Raw genomic sequence first — 16,251 nt, 5'->3', positions numbered from 1 at the left:
CCTTCAATCCTCAGCTCGCTGTCTGAATCACGATCGAACACACGAGCATTCCGATTGACACTGACGTGCACCAGGTGTCACAAGGTGTAATCGTTAAATATCCCGCATCCGGTACATTGAGGAATCGCTGGCAGCCTCTTGGCGTAAACGGGAATCAGGGGTGAGGAAGGGCAGGACGTAGGGTGAGGATGTGGAAGATCGTGCGGAATGTGTGTCCGATCACCCTGAACCAGCGGACGAGCCAGAACTCGTTTCGCTGCGGAAGCCGCGCGCGCAGTTTCCACGTACTGAGAGACCCCAGCAGAAGATCGAATCGAGCAACGACTTGGTCCATGTTTGGCCTGCTGGCTGGCTCATTCTGCACCATGTCGTTGACTATGGGCTCCATGAAGTCGAGGCCGGTGTACACCTGGAACTATTGGTTAGCGCGCCATGCATATCGTGTGGATGCAGACGTACATCTAAGAACACGGTCCGGATAACGTTCCCGAGGTAATATACATCCGTCGGAAACGGGTCGCAAGGCTCCAGCGACTTGTGAAACTCGGGCACCGTCCGGTCGGCACCCCAGATAGGCCGCGACAACGGCGGTCCTTTGGCGGGGTTATATCTTCGAGACAGACCAAAGTCTATAAAGTAGTAGCGGACGGGTTTTCGTGTGCGCGTATAGTGTTTTGCAGTCCCGGACATGTCGCGCCTTTCCGACGTAGACACGAAGTGGTAGAGCTGCGGATAGAGCGGATGGGGGTCCATCATGATGTTGTTCCTCCCGCAATCCCTGGGGCACTATGAGCGGAAATCAAGGACGACACAGGCCACTCACCTGTGCGCTATGTGATGAGCGTGCAAGAAACGTAGTCCCTGCACAGCAATGGTAAATGGGTAATAAGCGAAGGACTTAATCGTTGTCCCGTACCTCGAACGCTTGTCGGAAGAATTCCACGGCTTCTCCGACGGTGAGGAAATGCGGATCGTAAAACTTCCGCAGAAACGGCATAACAATGAGCTTGCAGTCAGGGTCGTCTGGGACGTCAAGGACTTCGTAGAGTGGTACGCAGCGGTTTGCGGGATCGCTAGCGCGCGGTTCAGATGAGAAATAGCGGCAAATGTCGATCTCGTATGGGTGCCGTGAGGTTTTAATTTTCTTGAGAGTGACTACCGTGTCATCAGCGATGCGGGTCGCGTCCAAAATCACACTGAGCTGCAAGGGTACACTGAGTTGAACGAATCCACCGCTGCAAGGTACATATACTCACCAGTATAGACTGGCCGTCTTCGCGTATGTCGAAATCACTTCCCCTGTCCTTGTGCCATGAAGGTACCCAGTTGGGTCTGTAGCGGGGGCGGAGCATGTAACCGCACTCCTGTAGCCATACTTGGTGGTCCCGCCACCATATCTCGCCGTCAGTGAGTTCGCCATCATACAATTTCCGCGGCATCTCAGTGTACGGGTTAGCGTCAACGGGGGAAGACATGGAGATGAGGACTGGACAAGATACGCCACATCCGTGGGAGGCAATTATAAGAACACATGGGTCACGGGATATGTTCCGAACCATATGTTGGGCGGGCTGTGCTTGCTTGCTATTTCCCTATTGTCTCGCTTCACGCGAGTGCGTCGCTAGGCTGGGCCTCTTCTCACTGGCCAAATCAGCGAAGCGGGTTACGCACAATAAACGGCCGACTGTCTAGGAAGCAAATGCAATACATCCATCAACACCGAATGACGAGGCGATTTTATACGTTTATGGGGCGTACATCCCGAAGGACATTTGCCACCAACGACTGGACATCATCGAGATCGATTTTCGCCGCCGAGACGTCGTCTTCCATGTGCTTCTCATTCGTCGTTCCCGACAGAGGCGTGATGCCGTGTAGCTGCGCGATTCGGAACACCGCTTGGGCAGGTGTGCAGCCCTTCGCGGCGCAGATCGCACCGACACTCGCATGTTTGAGGAGGCTCGGCGACCCAGACAGCGTCCAAAACGATCTACGCGAGCAAAATGAGAGAAGTGACATGTAATCGCTCGGGGATGAACTCACTGGTACTGGATCCCATGTTTCTGACAGTACGCCCAGACGCCGTTGTCCCAGTCGTTGCCTTCGTACCACCGGTTCTGCACGACGTCCGCCCGGCGCCCACCGTCGCGCTCAAGAGCCTCCAGCACTGCGACGTCGTAAGTGTTGCTCACGCCGATCTTGCGCACGACGCCCGAGTCTTGAAGCCCAATAAGCGTGCGCCATGCGGTGAGGGTCTGTGCGAGAGTCTTGAGCGGCGAGTGCAGGAGGAGACTGTCGAGGTATGTCGTATGAAGATTGGAGAGCGATGTTTGAACGGAGGTCGTGATTTGAGTCTCGATGTCCGTCTGCGGGTCGTACGGAAGTGGCTGCGACCGGTCCTGACCATCAATCGGGGTGTACCTGTGATGAATAGATCAAATTAAATTGTGAACGGCCTGTGGAGACAGATTAAATTCACTTCGTCTGGACGAATAGATCCTCGCGCTTGATGCCGTGCTCGCTCTGGAGCTTCTGCAGCGCGGCACCGACCAAGTCCTCTCTTCAGCACGCGTTCAGCGGCATAGCCTGTTCACGTATCGTTGCATCGTACCGATAATGTTTTAGCTGGCAGGCTACACCCAATGAAATTCTGGCAAAATACACAGAGTCACAACAACTACGCACCTGTGTCGATCGCTCTGAACCCGTGGAGAACAGCGCTGACGACGAGTGCAGTCGTGCGCTCTTTTTTCCTATGCACGCGATGGTAAGTCTAAGCATAACAGAGATGCTCAGGTGGGTATATGCACTAACCAGGCGGTTCCGTATATGATCTTGGCTGTGGCCATGTGGGACTTTGTGGTGGCTGGGGGGAGGAGGATGGTGGACAGACTCGCGGACTCTACAGCGACAAAGTCGGTCCCGAAATGGACATGACATCACACCGGACCACCCGGACCGTCTGCGTGGGAGACAACAGAGACGCTCATATGCCAGCTCCGAGTTTACCGGACTGTGGCAACCGCTAGTACCTCTCGCTGACTGGTTATGTCTCGCTGATTATCTACCCAAATATTCACTGCCGTTCAGAAGGATCCAATAGCTGAAGGAAGTCATAATTTGTAGTTAAACGGCTCAGAGGGGCTTGGGCATAGCGTGTTTCCGAGTCAGTAGGCAATGGGCGGTACGGAAAGCGTGAGTGATGCGCCGTAAAAACGCATCTTCGGCATCCTCCTTGCGCGGAACGAGTCGAGAGCGCAGCTGACGGGACTTCAGAGGCCTCACCAGCTCGTCGAAGTGCCGGACGACATCTTGTATTGTCGGCCGCTTGGCTGAGTCGTCTTGGACCATGTCTTTCACAAGAGGCACGAGAAACTCGATGCCGCGATATGCCTGTGACCGCAGTGAGCGACCACGTTAGACAGCATTAGGAAACGATAGAGGCGATAACGCACCTTCATGATATCCATGCGGATCAAGTTTCCGAGGTAATAAATGTCCGTGGGGAACGGGTCGAGGAGCTCGCCCTTCCAAACACCAGGCTGAAACTCCGGGACGGACTTGTCTCCCCCGCGGATGGGGTGCTCCCGAGGCGGGCCGTCCATTGGGTCATACCGGCGCGAGAGCCCGAAGTCAATGAAGTAGTACTTCACTGGACGTAGAGTCCGCGTTGAGTGTTTCGCACGACCCTTCCAGTCGCGAGACCTCGCTTGATCACATGGATGGAACATGTTGGGGTATAGCGGCCTGGGATCGTACAATATGTTCATGATTTGACAGTCTCTAGTAATCATGTGGTTAAACAAAGTGACAGGATACCTGAGTGAGCTCAGACTTACCTGTGTGCGAAGTGATGTTCATGCATGAACTGTGTGCCCTGGTAGACGACATCAGATAAATTCATGTACTAGCTCGCGATATAGCGCTACACTTGCCTCAAAGACCTGGGCAATGAATGCAATAACTTCGCCTACTGTCTTCCAGGCGGGGCTGTCGCATGCGCGGAAGAGGGGCATGACAAGGATATCAATATCCTCGTCGTCGGGCACATGCAAGATATCGAGTAGCGGGATGGTGTGATTTCGAGGGTCCGATCCAAGGGGTTCAGAGAGGAGGTATTGGTGCAAAATAACCTCCTCGGGGGTACCAACTCCTCTTCAACTGCTTCAGCATTACTTGGCTGTCGTCTTCGACGCGAACAGCATCGAGCACGAAGGCTTCCTAGATTTCCAGCTTTCAGTGCCCGGCATAACGAAGTGCAAGCGGCTCATACTACACCCGGGCGGTGCCAGTCTTCATGGTTGAACTCGATCAAGTCCAGCTTGGTGTGCCACAACGGTGTCCAACCAGGCCGATATCGGGGCCGGAGCATGTAGCCCTGTTCGGCGAGCCAGCTTTGATGATCGCGCCACCAACATTCGTGTTTGGAAAGCTTCTCCAATTCCGAAACCGGGAGTCGAAGAAATGCGGCTACCTGAGAGGTAGGAGTGGCGGACGCCTCGGCCATGTTTTGTGGGGCACTATCAGCCTGAGCGTGTAGGTAGAGGCCGAGCAGAAGAACAGAGGAAGAGATAGCAGTGTCGTGGTGGGTGGGCCCGAGTTCTTGAATCAGCTCACATGTTGGTGCCTTGTTCTGCTTTAGTCGCCCCTCTTATTGTTAGGGCGTTTCGGAAGTTGCGCCGGACTCGCGCGCCGTATTGGGGCGCGCAGACGGATGTTTATCATCACATGAGCAAATGCGACCACACACCAGTGAACGTCGGGAATTGGATACCATTTATATTCTAACAAAGGATATCAGTATGATACACAGCCTGGTATGTAGTAAGATCGTGGACATCGTTCGCAAATCAAGAAGGGATGGGTATAACAGACCTGCGTATGGAAAGTGTGTGCGTCGTTCCCATGAGGAACGTTTCGCTCGGGTCTTCGTCACGAGGGAGATGGCGAGAGCACAGTCTTCGGGGTGCGACTGTCTTCAATGTTCACGAGTTGATCGAAGCGCACGCTCGATGACCTGCTGGATGATTAGGCGCTCGGAAGGATCGGGCGCAGGTCATCTGGTCGACCAAGGCGCAAGCAAGTCCGTCTTGGAATATCCCTGGATACGAACCAGTTGGTGGTGCCGACGGCGGAGTGAACACCATACGGACCTGGATGATATGCATGCGAACCATGTTCTGGTAGACAGGCAAGCCACTGTGGTATCCTCGGGTGAGCTTCGGCCAGGGGCGGATACAATACCAATCCTCGTACAACGAAGTAGAATTCAATTTCTGAGATAGCATGTGGCCCGGGAGAGGACGTAAAACTCATGAGGATGGAAGGTGTCGTCCAGTACTGGTGGTGGCAGTTAGAGTCGCGATTGGGCGCCTACTTCAAATTCCCTGGTTCACGCAGGACCCCCGCCTATGCCCCAGTATGTCCGATCGTAGTGTCGACTGAAGTGCCCACAAAAGGGGCCCTATGTCCGAGTCAACATGTCGTACAAACGAGCCTTATATGGTTCAATGTCCGATAATCTCTGTCGACTAAATGGGCCTACTTATGGGGGCGAAGGTCCGATCGTCCATGTCGACAGAAAAGCTAGTACCCCGCCAACCAGACGCCCGCTACCTGATAGCCAATGTCGACCGTTGGGACGCCATAACCACGAATATAGGTACGGTTAGGTATGTACGTGTATGCTCATATGAGGAGCCTGACCTCAATAATGATCGACTTTTGGACCCTCGCCCGTTCGAAGGTCCGATCGCTATGTCTAACCAAAACCTACCTCGGAAAGGTATGTCCTACTCATTATGTCGAATATTTTGCCCGAAATTCATGTCGACTAAAACCCCCAAATTTGGGTGTTTTGCGATCGAATCTTTGGCGGCATAGGCGGGGGTCCTGTTCACGCGCGCGCGCATGCTCAGTGCCATTCGTTCTTCCTCCTCTCACCCCACAATAACGAGTCGGAAGTACTGGCAACTCTCGACTCCTGCAACTGCCTCCCATGCGTCTGAACGGCTGGGTCGTGGTACCCCCTAAACCACCCTCTATCTGCGGAGCTTGCTGGCGGGGTCCGTGTGCTGTGCAGTTCGGCCTCTTCCACCCTCCAATCCAGCTGGACGAGAAACGCTATTACCATGCCGGAGGGTACACATACTTCCTCTCAAAATCACGGTTGAAGCGCGGTGGCGCTGCCGGTTGCGCATGGTGCCATTATCTACTTCGCCGGATGTATGTCAAAACGAGCTTTCGCGAAGAGGTCAAAACAGTCAACAAGCGGTCAGTGCACGGTTGGAAGATCACGATTGGATCGCATGATTTGCGCTCTTGTACACCAGCCAACGTTCAAGCATTTGAGCTAGTCATTAACCGCAACATTGCGAGGAGTAGGGTGGTACACACATCCGCAGGTGAGCTCGCATATCACCTGCGACCAACTTTGATATTGAGATAACCTACAAGACGATCCCGCGGCATCATACATCGTCGCACGGGACCCTATTTTAGACGTTGGGTCCTCTCGCGCTCTCTCTCTTGCAAAAGCGCTCGTTGACGAGTGCACGCATGGGCACGAGCGCTGTATCTGGATTTCACCGCCTGCCGATGTCCGCCTCCCCGCGCGCCTTATAGACTGTACCGACACTAGCAGCCCCCGCCTAGTCTCGACAGCGGGCGAATTTGGAAAATACCTCGCGCTCAGTTACGTGTGGGGCGAGCCTCAGCCCCACCAGACCACTACGTGCAACATATCTACCTACGCCAAGCGGATCGACGTCTCTCTTCTTCCCCAAACCATCCGTGACGCAATCGCTGTGACGCACTCCCTCGGGCTTCAGTATCTCTGGACGGATAGTCTCTGCATTATGCAAGATTCGGGCGAAGACAAACTGCATGAGCTGGCGCGTATGCATCTCGTGTATCGCTACGCGTACTTGACTATCATCGCCGCCAGTGCTGAGCGGGTCAGTGATGGCTTCCTTGAAGATCGCTCGCCGCCGCTAGACCCGGAGGACTACCTCACGCTTCCGATCGTCTGTCCCCCGCACTCTCATACACCTGGAGGCAGCATAACAGGCGTGCAACAGGTGGGCGAGATGCACACCACTCCGATAATTGTCGCCGCAGGAAACACAGTGGAACACCAGGACGTGGAGGAGTGGGAGCCCATCAACGCACGGGGCTGGTGCTTGCAAGAGTTCTACATGTCCCCTCGCGCACTCCTCTTCACATCGGTCACGCTCCAATTCAAGTGTCAGGCCGGCAGGTGGAACATCGGGCACTCTTTGCAAACAACAAAGAACGATTTCTGGCTGCCCGACGTACTCTTCTATCCAGATCCGCCCGCACTCGAACAGGGCTCCTTGGATTGGTCCATGGTACACCGCCGTTGGGGCGACATTGTGCATCAGTACTCCACGCGCAAGCTTGGCGAAGCGTCCGACAAGCTCGTCGCATGTGGCGCTCTCGCGGAGGCATTCCACCGGATCCTGTCCTCCGACTATCTCGCTGGGCTCTGGCGCGACACCCTTCTCCACGACCTGCTTTGGCGGCGCGCTCCAGATGCAATGTCGATCACGGACTTGGTTCGCCCGGCGGAGTACCGTGCACCATCATGGTCGTGGGCCTCCGTGGACGGGCCGGTCTCTATGCTTCCCTGGGACTATGGTGCGGATGCGACCGCCGTTGCGGAAATACTTCGCTGCGAGGTGACACTCAAGGACCCAGAGCTTCAGTTTGGGGAGCTAAGGGGTGCGTCCATCGTCCTGCGAGCGGCGTTGATTCTGTTCAAGTTAAAGCCGGACAAGACGGGCTGGGGTGAGGAGGTGTGGGTACCGCCTCCTCCTCGCGAGCCATTGTTGGGAGTCCACGACTTTGGCGATGAAGCCGAGACCATGCTGGAGGATAGGATGATTGGTGGGTGGTGTGAATTTGATCGCCGAGCGGATGGTACGGTGGAGGGAGGGCCGCGGTGGCTCATTCCGCTCTTGCGGAAGGGACGACCTGGTCAGATGTTGGAGGGGAGTTGTTTGATCGTTGCGCTTGCGAGTCCGGGCGCTTGGTCAGAAACGAGGAGCAGGAAGGCCTATCAGCGTATCGGGATATTCGATGCACAATCCGGAGGCTGGGACGCGCTGCAGCTCTACATGGCGCTCGTGCCGTTGGTGGAGGTCGAGCTTGTATAACGGGATATCGAGTCTGCCGCAGCGACGACACTCCGATCAACTGCCCGCAGCGCCCCCCTTGTGCTCTCCACTACAGACCCGTCCTTCTGGTGGCCCGCTATCCCGATTCCTGCCCCACCTACGCCGGCGCACACCTGCTCCCGTGGCGAGCGCCCATCGCGTTCGACTATCCAGACTCGATATCCGCTTCCCTCCACCATTCCGGTTCATTCACCGCCACTGTCGGTTATACCCGGCGCTTGATCACAGAGAGGACATTAAAGCCGTCCTCCCCCGGCTTTCTCGCCTCTGCCCGGGCTCTTGTCCACCAGCCAAACCCCCTTCAGGTTCCGTCACTACCAAATCCTCCAGCCCCCACCAGCGCCAACTGCCAGTAACCGCATGTAGCGCGCACTTTCGTCGACTGACGGTGTCACAGCGGTACCCGATTTGACAAAGCTCTCGTCCAGTGCCTCTGGGGGTCGTTGCTCCGGGGTGTCGGTATGATAGCACAGATATCTACCAGGTAGCGCGGTCTTATATATTAGCGTACGGGCTCGGGAGTCGAGGTGAACCTAGACCGCGTTCCTCGTACCCCCGGCGCGTGTATGCTTCGTTCATCTAGCATCGACACAAACGCATCACATAGGATGTCTGCGCTGGATTGCAGAGTAGCACAAACGTGGAATGAACCGTCTGGTACGCCCTCCTTCTTGACTGTGAGCCTCGCGATATGATGCTAACTCAAGCGTTAGAGTGCCCGCGAGTGCTGCCTCTGAGCAAGTCTCCAACCGAGGAGCCTGTATCGACGACACATACGTCTTTCAGGTCCCCGGTAAGGTTCCTCGGCCAAGGCATGCTCTCTAATTCCGCTGCAGCCGAAAATGCAGATCTCCCACGCAAATGGACGCATGAGGACCAGGACCACTCGGACGAGAAGGGGCGAAAGAAGGCGATGAGCGAGCTCGTACAGTCTTGGATGGACCGGTTGCAGCTCATCAGCGTCATCGTGAGTTCCCTCCATGGCCCCATGGGTGCAATCTAATTGCCCCTCATCCGAAGACAACGTTCTTCGCCGCGATGGAGGCGCAGCTGCTTGGCACCACGATGCTGGACGACCCCAAGAACGACCCCGTCATCGACCAGATCGCGAACGCCGCGCTCACCGGCGCGCTCGTGGTGCACGTCTTCGCGGCCATCATCTCCTTCGTTGCCGCCTTCTTCCTCATCCGCTACAAGCTCAGCGCCGCGAAGCGCGAGAAGTTCGAGGTCGAGTCTGGGTGCGCATACGCAGCCACACCCGCGCCGTCAGACCGCCACTTGGAGCAAGTAGGCCCGTTCCGCCGCGGGCAGCCGCCGACGCATCTGCTCGACCACTGCCACTCGCTCTCCATGTGGCTCGCTGCGGCGGGGTTCGTGCTCGCGCTGGCGGGTGTCTTGTGCGCGACGTGGGCCCGCTTCGCGCTGAGCAGCAGCGTGTTCGCGACGGTGTGTGTGGTGGTGTGTGCGGTGGTGTGTGCGGTGTCAGGCATGGCCGCGTTTTTCTGGCCAGCGTCGTCTGCCTATGCGTGAGTCGGCACGCAGGCGTAGCAGTATAATACTGTCGCGTCTTCCGATCTCTGGAAGTTGCAAGAGTTTTGTATTACATACACATCCGCTCCGCCTCCCCATATGTACACTGTCATTGCAATACATTCCTTAGGACTATTGACGTCGACCGTTTAAGACGGTGCCTCGAAGCCCAGAATCGGGCTCAGCCAGCTCTCGAAATCCTCCTCCTTCGTCGGGTCCCCAGTCACCTTCAGCGCACGCAACAGGATACGGTACGTCCCGTTGGGAATCGTCGTGCCGTTCGCGAATTGCGGCGACGGGATCGTCAGCTGGTTGAATCCTGTGCCGTCCTGTACAAGCGCATCTCGTTAGCAAACAACACACGAGGCACGGTCGCTCCCGGGCACTCACATCCACGTCCGAGTTCCGCGGCTGGAAGTCGGCCTCGAAGAGCGAGCCGAGCGTGCGCACCTGCGCGAATGTACCCGACTTCGCCGCGTTCGGGAAGCTGAATACACTGCGCGCGGCGACGGGCACGCTCGCGTCCTCCGCGCGCTTGTTCAGCGTTGTCGTGATCTTGATGTTCGGGTCGACGAGGTCGAAGAGGACCTTCGGCGAGCCGAATGCGAGGCGCATGAGTATTCCGGGCGCGTCGTCCCCGACGAACGTGAAGTTCGTTGCATTCGTGATGAAATTGCCCGCGGCGTCGGTGAGCACAGGCAGATTGACGCCGAAGAAGACGTCGGTGTCGTCGACGACCTGTACGTCCTTGAGCGATCCGGCGAGTCCGAGGTAAGATACCTGGTAGCTCTCCTGTGCGTTTGCGATCTCGATGAACCCGGAGAAGACAGGGAAGGTGGTGGGGTCGAGTCCAGTCGGCGGCGTGATGTGCGCTGTGATCTGCTGCGTCTGGCCGGGGTGGACGGTGAATGACGTTTCGCTAAACTTGACAGTAGCAGCCTTGGAAGAGAGCGGAACCGGCCCATCCGCAGGGAAGATAGTGCCCTATAGAGCATGATCGTGAGTGCCTCGATCACACTGGCGAGACCGATCGCGAAGCTTACAGGCTGGAAGGTGAGAGCAGTGCCAGCAGGAATGTGGCTGACTTTGAAGCTCTTGGCGGTCGTGCCAATGTTCTTCACGCTGAACTTTTGCCTGAGAGATATGATGTTAGTGCGGAACCATCCTGAGTGCACAATGCACTCACAGAGGCTGGAAGTGAGCGGTGTCGTTGGTGATCAGCTCCGCGGGCGAGACGATAACATCAGCGTGGATCGCCTTGAATGCGTCCACCAGGCCCGCGCCCTGTTGAGTGACCGTCTGCAGCGGGTCCCCATCCGTGTGGCTCGATGGGACCCTCTGCGCCGTCGTCTCGAATAGTGTGCGCGCAGTCAAGCCGACCTCGGGTGCAGCGCCCTTCACCCCAAAGAGAAGCGCAGAAACGCCGGCCATGAACGGAGTGGCCATCGACGTGCCAGAGAGCACGGCAAACGTGCCCAACGGAACAGGGAAGGTCGAGAGGATGTTCCCGCCAGGCGCGGAAATCGCGGGCTTGAAGAAGAAGTCGTTCGAGGGGCCGAAACTCGTGAAGCTGGAGATGAGGCCACCGGCGGAGTCGGGGAAGTCAAAGCTTCCTCCAGATTGAGGGAACGAGATGCTGACGGGGACGCCTGAGGCGAACTCATTGACGAGCTATCACAAGTTGAGCAAAAATGAGTGAGATGCTTTAATCACATTGGGCCGTATGCAATGTACTCACGAACGCGCCATCTGCCGCTTGGATCAGGGTTGCAGTGGTGAAGTTTCCGGTGTCGATCGCATCGAAGCCACTCCCATTGCTATTGGAAAGCCACCACAATTGTCAGATTGACATGCTGCATGCGAAATAGATGCGCTTGGGACGTACTCGTAGATGAGTACGACCTGGCCACCTTTGGCTGCGATGTTCGTAAGCTTCTGGACCTGCATATTGATATGAGGATCAGCACAGGAGCGCTCTTGGTCTATGGCCGACGTACGAAAGTGCAAGTGCCACGGCGGACGACCACAACAGAGCCGGAAAGGTCAGGCGTGCTATCGGGAAGAGCGTTGCAGGCGTCGTCTACTACCGTAGTGTCGTTGCTAGTAGCAAAAACAGGCAGGGTTCCGTTGATAGGCAGAGGGAATGTCGCGAAGTAGGTGATCGGGTCGTGCGCAACACCGTGCACAGTCGCGTTCTGCAAGGGGATAACCGTATTGTCTAGACTAGCCACCGAGATCGCGTTGATGGCGTTTCCGGGGCTTGACGTGTACCACGAGCCCTTGCTGCCGTCATTGCCTAGAAGGATTGTTAAGGATATTGAGGAAAGGGATGACTTGCACTAGTGAATTTCCGCACCTGCTGCGATAGTGATAATCTTGCCAGTAGCGGCGATGCGGCTCGACACGACAGCACTGGAGCTCTCAGTCCAGCCGTCAGCGCCGCCGAGCGACATGGTCAGAATGTCATTGCCATCGCTGACACCCCTGAGGAGCGCTTCGATGATGACTGTATAAGCGATGTGAGTAGATGATCTCGTAGTAGCAGGGCCATTGACACCTACTGTCATCACCGACCTGGCCGGTGCAGCCGAAGATCCTGTATGCGTTGATCGAGGCCTTGAAGGCGACTCCGCTAATGTTGAACGGGTTTCCGGGATTGGCTCCGATGATGCCCTAAGCCTGGTCAGTGACATGTGTATACTCGCCGTCGCGCATGAGACTCACAGCGACGTGCGTGCCGTGACCGTTGCATTGATCGAGCGGAATGGGGTCGGGCTGAGGAGTGTTGGCCCCTAAAAGATCCTGTCAATAGAAGTCGATGTCGTACATTCTATTGATAGTTCACCAGCTACAGGGTAGGGACGTGAGTAAAGTTCTGCATGCGAACAAGATGTCTGATCTTACTGAAGTCATCTCCGACGAAGTCGAAGCCACCGATAACCTTGTTCCCAGGGCCAAACGCGCCTCCGAGGAATGGGTTCGTGAAATCGATACCTGGATGATTCCGTTAGTCTCATGCGTGCAAATAATGCGAGCTTGTTTACCTGTGTCGATACTGGACACGACAGTTAGTTTGGCATTGAACGATTATGCGTATGCGCACTCACATTCCAATCTTGATGCCATCTCCGAAGATGCCTTGAGCGTGAAGCTTATCGACTCCCTAACAGCCCCACGCGTTAAGTTCAGTCACACGGACGAAGTATGCTTGTCTGACCGTGAGGATGTGAGTCGACTCAGAATCAGGGGGGACTTGGGGATCATCTAGGCCCGTCACAATGTGCTTTGCGACAGGTCTGAGAACGCTCATGAGCGTGCCGCCCGGGAAGGTGGAAACGGACTTACTTAGGCCCAGGTATCAAGATGACCGGACGAATCGCTTGCACCCCTGGGATATCCAGGACCTTGGCTACATCCTACAGGAGTCGTGTGTAGCAGTTCAGATAAGTGCACCGCGTGACACCAAACGTGGCCTACGTTTTGGTCCTAAGCCCACGCACGAATATCTGTGAGTCGCGGTTCGGCGCGCAGTCAGTGCCGAATGAGCCATACCTGCAGCGTTACGACAGAGCCCATGAACAGGCCGGGAGAGTTGAACTCTTTCTCAACATCGAAACCGAGGTCTCTCTTCCGCATGAAATCGTACAGCTGCTCATGAGTCTGTTTGATAGTAGCGTAACTAGTCAACCAGACAGAACCTGAAAGGTGAAGGAAAAGGGAGACTGACTGTACGCGCATCCAACGACCTCTTCCCCGGGATATCCGCAGGCTCAGCGACCTCGACTATGAACTTGTTAGGAACCGTGTTCTTGAACCCCGTCGTGGTGCGCGGAATGGTCGACGGAGAGAACTTCGCAGCCAGCGCAACGCCCATGAGGGCAGCAGAGACCAGAGCTAAAGTCGCGGTCCGCACCATGCTGGGCAATCACTGGCAGACAGCTCAGACGAGCACGCATTGTGCTCCGGATGCTGCTGCGGCTTTATAGCATCTTCTGAGGCATGTTACTGCCAAGGATGCATGTGGGTGTGTGAGCGACGGACGTATTTACGAACAGCCGTCCCCACGCAACCGGGCTTCGTGCTTCCAGATGGAAAGCCTTTGGGCCCGCCATTTTCCCGCGCGCATTGAGCGATGCACGACCGGTCGACGTCGACATCGCCCAGGTCAGGGCAACGTCGTTGAGTCGCCATATCGCGCGCATGAAGCGCTTGATTAGGCCGTCCAGGATAGTGATCATGATCAATGGGAATCAGAGCAGCGAAGAAGGCAACGAACATAGTCCATCCAGGAGAATCTCAGTGTCGGACAGATGTCGGTAGGCAGGTACTTTACTTAGGCCAATCAGGAATGAATGTACCGTCAGAATCATGTCTGCCAGGCCGTCAGTCTCTTGGAGAGGTCGTATTCAAAAACGCAGAAACAAGCAGGTTAGAGTGGCATCCGCAGCTCCAGTAGGCAGATACTGCAAGGTCGCTTGTTACAGTTGAACTTTGAAGCTTGCAACTTTGAAGCTTGAATGCCATCTGCCTGATGAGGAATCCTGGCGAAGAAGCGGGGACAGTGCGGACGAGCGCTGCTCGGAGATGGAGGTAAGTGAGCGAGTCGTGGCAGTGGGCGCTTGCAAGCACATGTGGATCCTCAAGGCCTCACATCGCGGGCCGCGGTAAGAAAGGCTAATCAGTGGGCTCGTATCTAGCTAGAGGTGTTTCTTTACTCAAGCAGTACATAAATTTATACGCTCCGAGTACTCTCAAGATACAGTTCACATGCGTAGGTTGGCCATATAACACGCGCTTCTTAACTAGCAGTACCGCTAAACTCAGTGCCACCACAGACGACCGAACCGCGACTGCTATTGAATTACCGACGGCCATTCGTCGCGGCGGTCGAGTTAAAGCCTGGCACGACCACCATACGTCCAGTTACCTCGTGCGCCTTCAGCGCATCAAGCGCCGTGTTGATGTCCTCGAGGGCAACGACCGTAACATTGGGGCGAATGACTCCCTAGGGATATTGAACTTTGTGTCAACGGCGGCGCAAGGAGGACTGCAATAACACTCGGAACGTACCTGAGCAAGCAAATCAAGCGAGGAACGCATATCGTCCTGCGACCCGTAAGTGCTACTAGACACTGTGGCACATAACCCTGAATATCAGCGCCGCACGGTGAAAGGTGGCGGTGAGCCAGACACATACCGGCGATGTTGGCCAAGATGAGGTCCGCCGAGGCAAAGCTGAGGCTATCGGCGCTGAACCCGACCTGTTTCCGCCACCGTCAGCCAAATATGCTCGAGTCTACCAAGGTCGGCCCTGGGGAATAGCCTGCTTACAATGACGATCCTCCCAGGGTTTGCCAGCCCGTCGACACCCTCAGACACAGTAAGCGCCACCGCGGCCTTCGACAGATCACATTAGCCCGACCTCCCAGCGACGAAGACCCGCATCTCGTATAATCACGTACTCTGCACGCTCGCAACGAAGTCGATCACCTTGTCGACGTGGAACGTCCCGTTGCCCGTCGCCGCCGTGAGGTCCTCGAGGTCAAACGCCTGCTCCGCGCCAAGGTCGAGCGCGAGCTGGCGCGCCTCCGGCCGCAGGTCCACCGCGAAAACCGTCGCAGTGGCACCCAGGTGCAGAGCCAGCTGGACCGCCTGGTGCCCGAGCCCGCCGGCGCCATAGATGAGCACGCGGTCCCCGGTGGTGACCTGCGCGACGTTGTTGACCGCCTTGAACACCGTGATCAGCGAGTCCGACGCCAGCGCTGCGATCTCGGGGGCCAAGCCATCTGGCTGTGCAAAGGAGTCGGCTTAGGCTTGATTAGCATGGAGGTGAAGGAGACGACGACGCACGACCGGGATGAGCTGCGCCTGGTTGACGAGGACGAACTCGGCGTAGCCGCCGTTTAGGCCGGTGCCGGTGGTGAAGTGGAACAGATCCGGCTGGGTGAAGTCCACGAGATAGACCCCGTAAAGCTGCGTGAGGCTGATGTTCTGCACGCCCGGTCCGAGCCTTGAAAAATAGCGGTCAGCGACGGCGCGCCCGTATAGTAGCATGGATTGCCGTGCTCACTGAGTAGGAGTGCCTACAATCTCGTGGCCCAAGATATAGGTGCGCGGATCCGGACGCGCGGCGGAGAGGAAGAACACGTCCGAGTGGCATATGCCGCACGCGGCGACCTTGAGCAGCACCTGACCTTCGCCGGGAGTGGGCACGGGGAAGGCGGGGTCGAGCACCACTTTGTAGTGGCCGGGTGTATAGACGGCAGCGAGCATCGTGTCCGCGACCGCAGCGGACACGAGCACCAGGAGCGTTGCGAGAGTACCGAAGCCGAACATTGTCAATGTCGATGTGAGTGTGGGGGATAGAACGCCGTACGGGGTTCAAGTTGTTCTCCGCACATCGACGTTGAGAGCCTTTTATACGGCTGAACGTGGCCAGTAACGCTCGATGCCTTGGTGCATTCGTAGTCGATTGTGCCGACCGCCGACCACTCGGAAGACGTGTAGGCGGCGCTAGGGATAC

General features: G+C 56.5%; 6 protein-coding genes across 6 annotated transcripts; 1 reads left to right on the top strand and 5 right to left on the bottom strand.

Moving 5' to 3' along the window:
• Window positions 1–154: 154 nt before the first annotated feature.
• Window positions 155–1,439, bottom strand: TRAVEDRAFT_113187 (uncharacterized protein; the record flags this gene model as incomplete). Its single annotated transcript, XM_008035971.1, has 5 exons — window positions 155–409; window positions 460–778; window positions 824–861; window positions 917–1,201; window positions 1,257–1,439. The coding sequence occupies 5 exons, from the start codon at window positions 1,437–1,439 to the stop codon at window positions 155–157; spliced, it is 1,080 nt and encodes a 359-aa protein (XP_008034162.1).
• Window positions 1,440–1,702: 263 nt separating this feature from the next.
• TRAVEDRAFT_141174 (Aldo/keto reductase) lies at window positions 1,703–2,849 on the bottom strand (the record flags this gene model as incomplete). Its single annotated transcript, XM_008035970.1, has 6 exons — window positions 1,703–1,990; window positions 2,044–2,421; window positions 2,480–2,560; window positions 2,612–2,633; window positions 2,686–2,753; window positions 2,815–2,849. 6 exons carry the CDS (start codon window positions 2,847–2,849, stop codon window positions 1,738–1,740), a joined length of 837 nt encoding a protein of 278 aa, XP_008034161.1. The 3' UTR covers window positions 1,703–1,737.
• A 286-nt stretch (window positions 2,850–3,135) lies between these two features.
• Window positions 3,136–4,016, bottom strand: TRAVEDRAFT_43020 (uncharacterized protein; the record flags this gene model as incomplete). The annotated part of the gene is made up of 5 exons (XM_008035561.1): window positions 3,136–3,393; window positions 3,456–3,652; window positions 3,719–3,783; window positions 3,840–3,877; window positions 3,930–4,016. 5 exons carry the CDS (start codon window positions 4,014–4,016, stop codon window positions 3,136–3,138), a joined length of 645 nt encoding a protein of 214 aa, XP_008033752.1.
• A 2,664-nt stretch (window positions 4,017–6,680) lies between these two features.
• Window positions 6,681–7,763, top strand: TRAVEDRAFT_88204 (HET-domain-containing protein; the record flags this gene model as incomplete). The annotated part of the gene is made up of 2 exons (XM_008035969.1): window positions 6,681–7,070; window positions 7,158–7,763. Coding segments are annotated over 2 exons (996 nt in total), but the record flags the coding sequence as incomplete, so codon positions are not given.
• Window positions 7,764–9,510: 1,747 nt separating this feature from the next.
• Window positions 9,511–13,397, bottom strand: TRAVEDRAFT_141168 (subtilisin-like protease). Its single transcript, XM_008035968.1, has 17 exons — window positions 13,281–13,397; window positions 13,074–13,144; window positions 12,946–13,024; window positions 12,836–12,891; window positions 12,773–12,783; window positions 12,633–12,722; window positions 12,453–12,520; window positions 12,290–12,401; window positions 12,085–12,234; window positions 11,726–12,024; window positions 11,614–11,669; window positions 11,467–11,545; window positions 10,915–11,399; window positions 10,772–10,862; window positions 10,245–10,712; window positions 10,119–10,196; window positions 9,511–10,057 (listed from the first exon to the last, which is right to left on the bottom strand). The coding sequence occupies exons 1-17, from the start codon at window positions 13,362–13,364 to the stop codon at window positions 9,878–9,880; spliced, it is 2,457 nt and encodes an 818-aa protein (XP_008034159.1). The 5' UTR covers window positions 13,365–13,397; the 3' UTR covers window positions 9,511–9,877.
• A 1,192-nt stretch (window positions 13,398–14,589) lies between these two features.
• Window positions 14,590–16,064, bottom strand: TRAVEDRAFT_43017 (GroES-like protein; the record flags this gene model as incomplete). Its single annotated transcript, XM_008035560.1, has 7 exons — window positions 14,590–14,733; window positions 14,799–14,860; window positions 14,926–14,989; window positions 15,060–15,125; window positions 15,198–15,518; window positions 15,579–15,738; window positions 15,799–16,064. 7 exons carry the CDS (start codon window positions 16,062–16,064, stop codon window positions 14,590–14,592), a joined length of 1,083 nt encoding a protein of 360 aa, XP_008033751.1.
• Window positions 16,065–16,251: the final 187 nt, after the last annotated feature.

The sequence above is a fragment of the Trametes versicolor genome (assembly GCF_000271585.1).
Source record: "Trametes versicolor FP-101664 SS1 unplaced genomic scaffold TRAVEscaffold_2, whole genome shotgun sequence".
NCBI classification, from domain to species: Eukaryota; Fungi; Basidiomycota; class Agaricomycetes; order Polyporales; family Polyporaceae; genus Trametes; species Trametes versicolor.
This window is presented reverse-complemented; position numbering and strand designations above follow the sequence as displayed.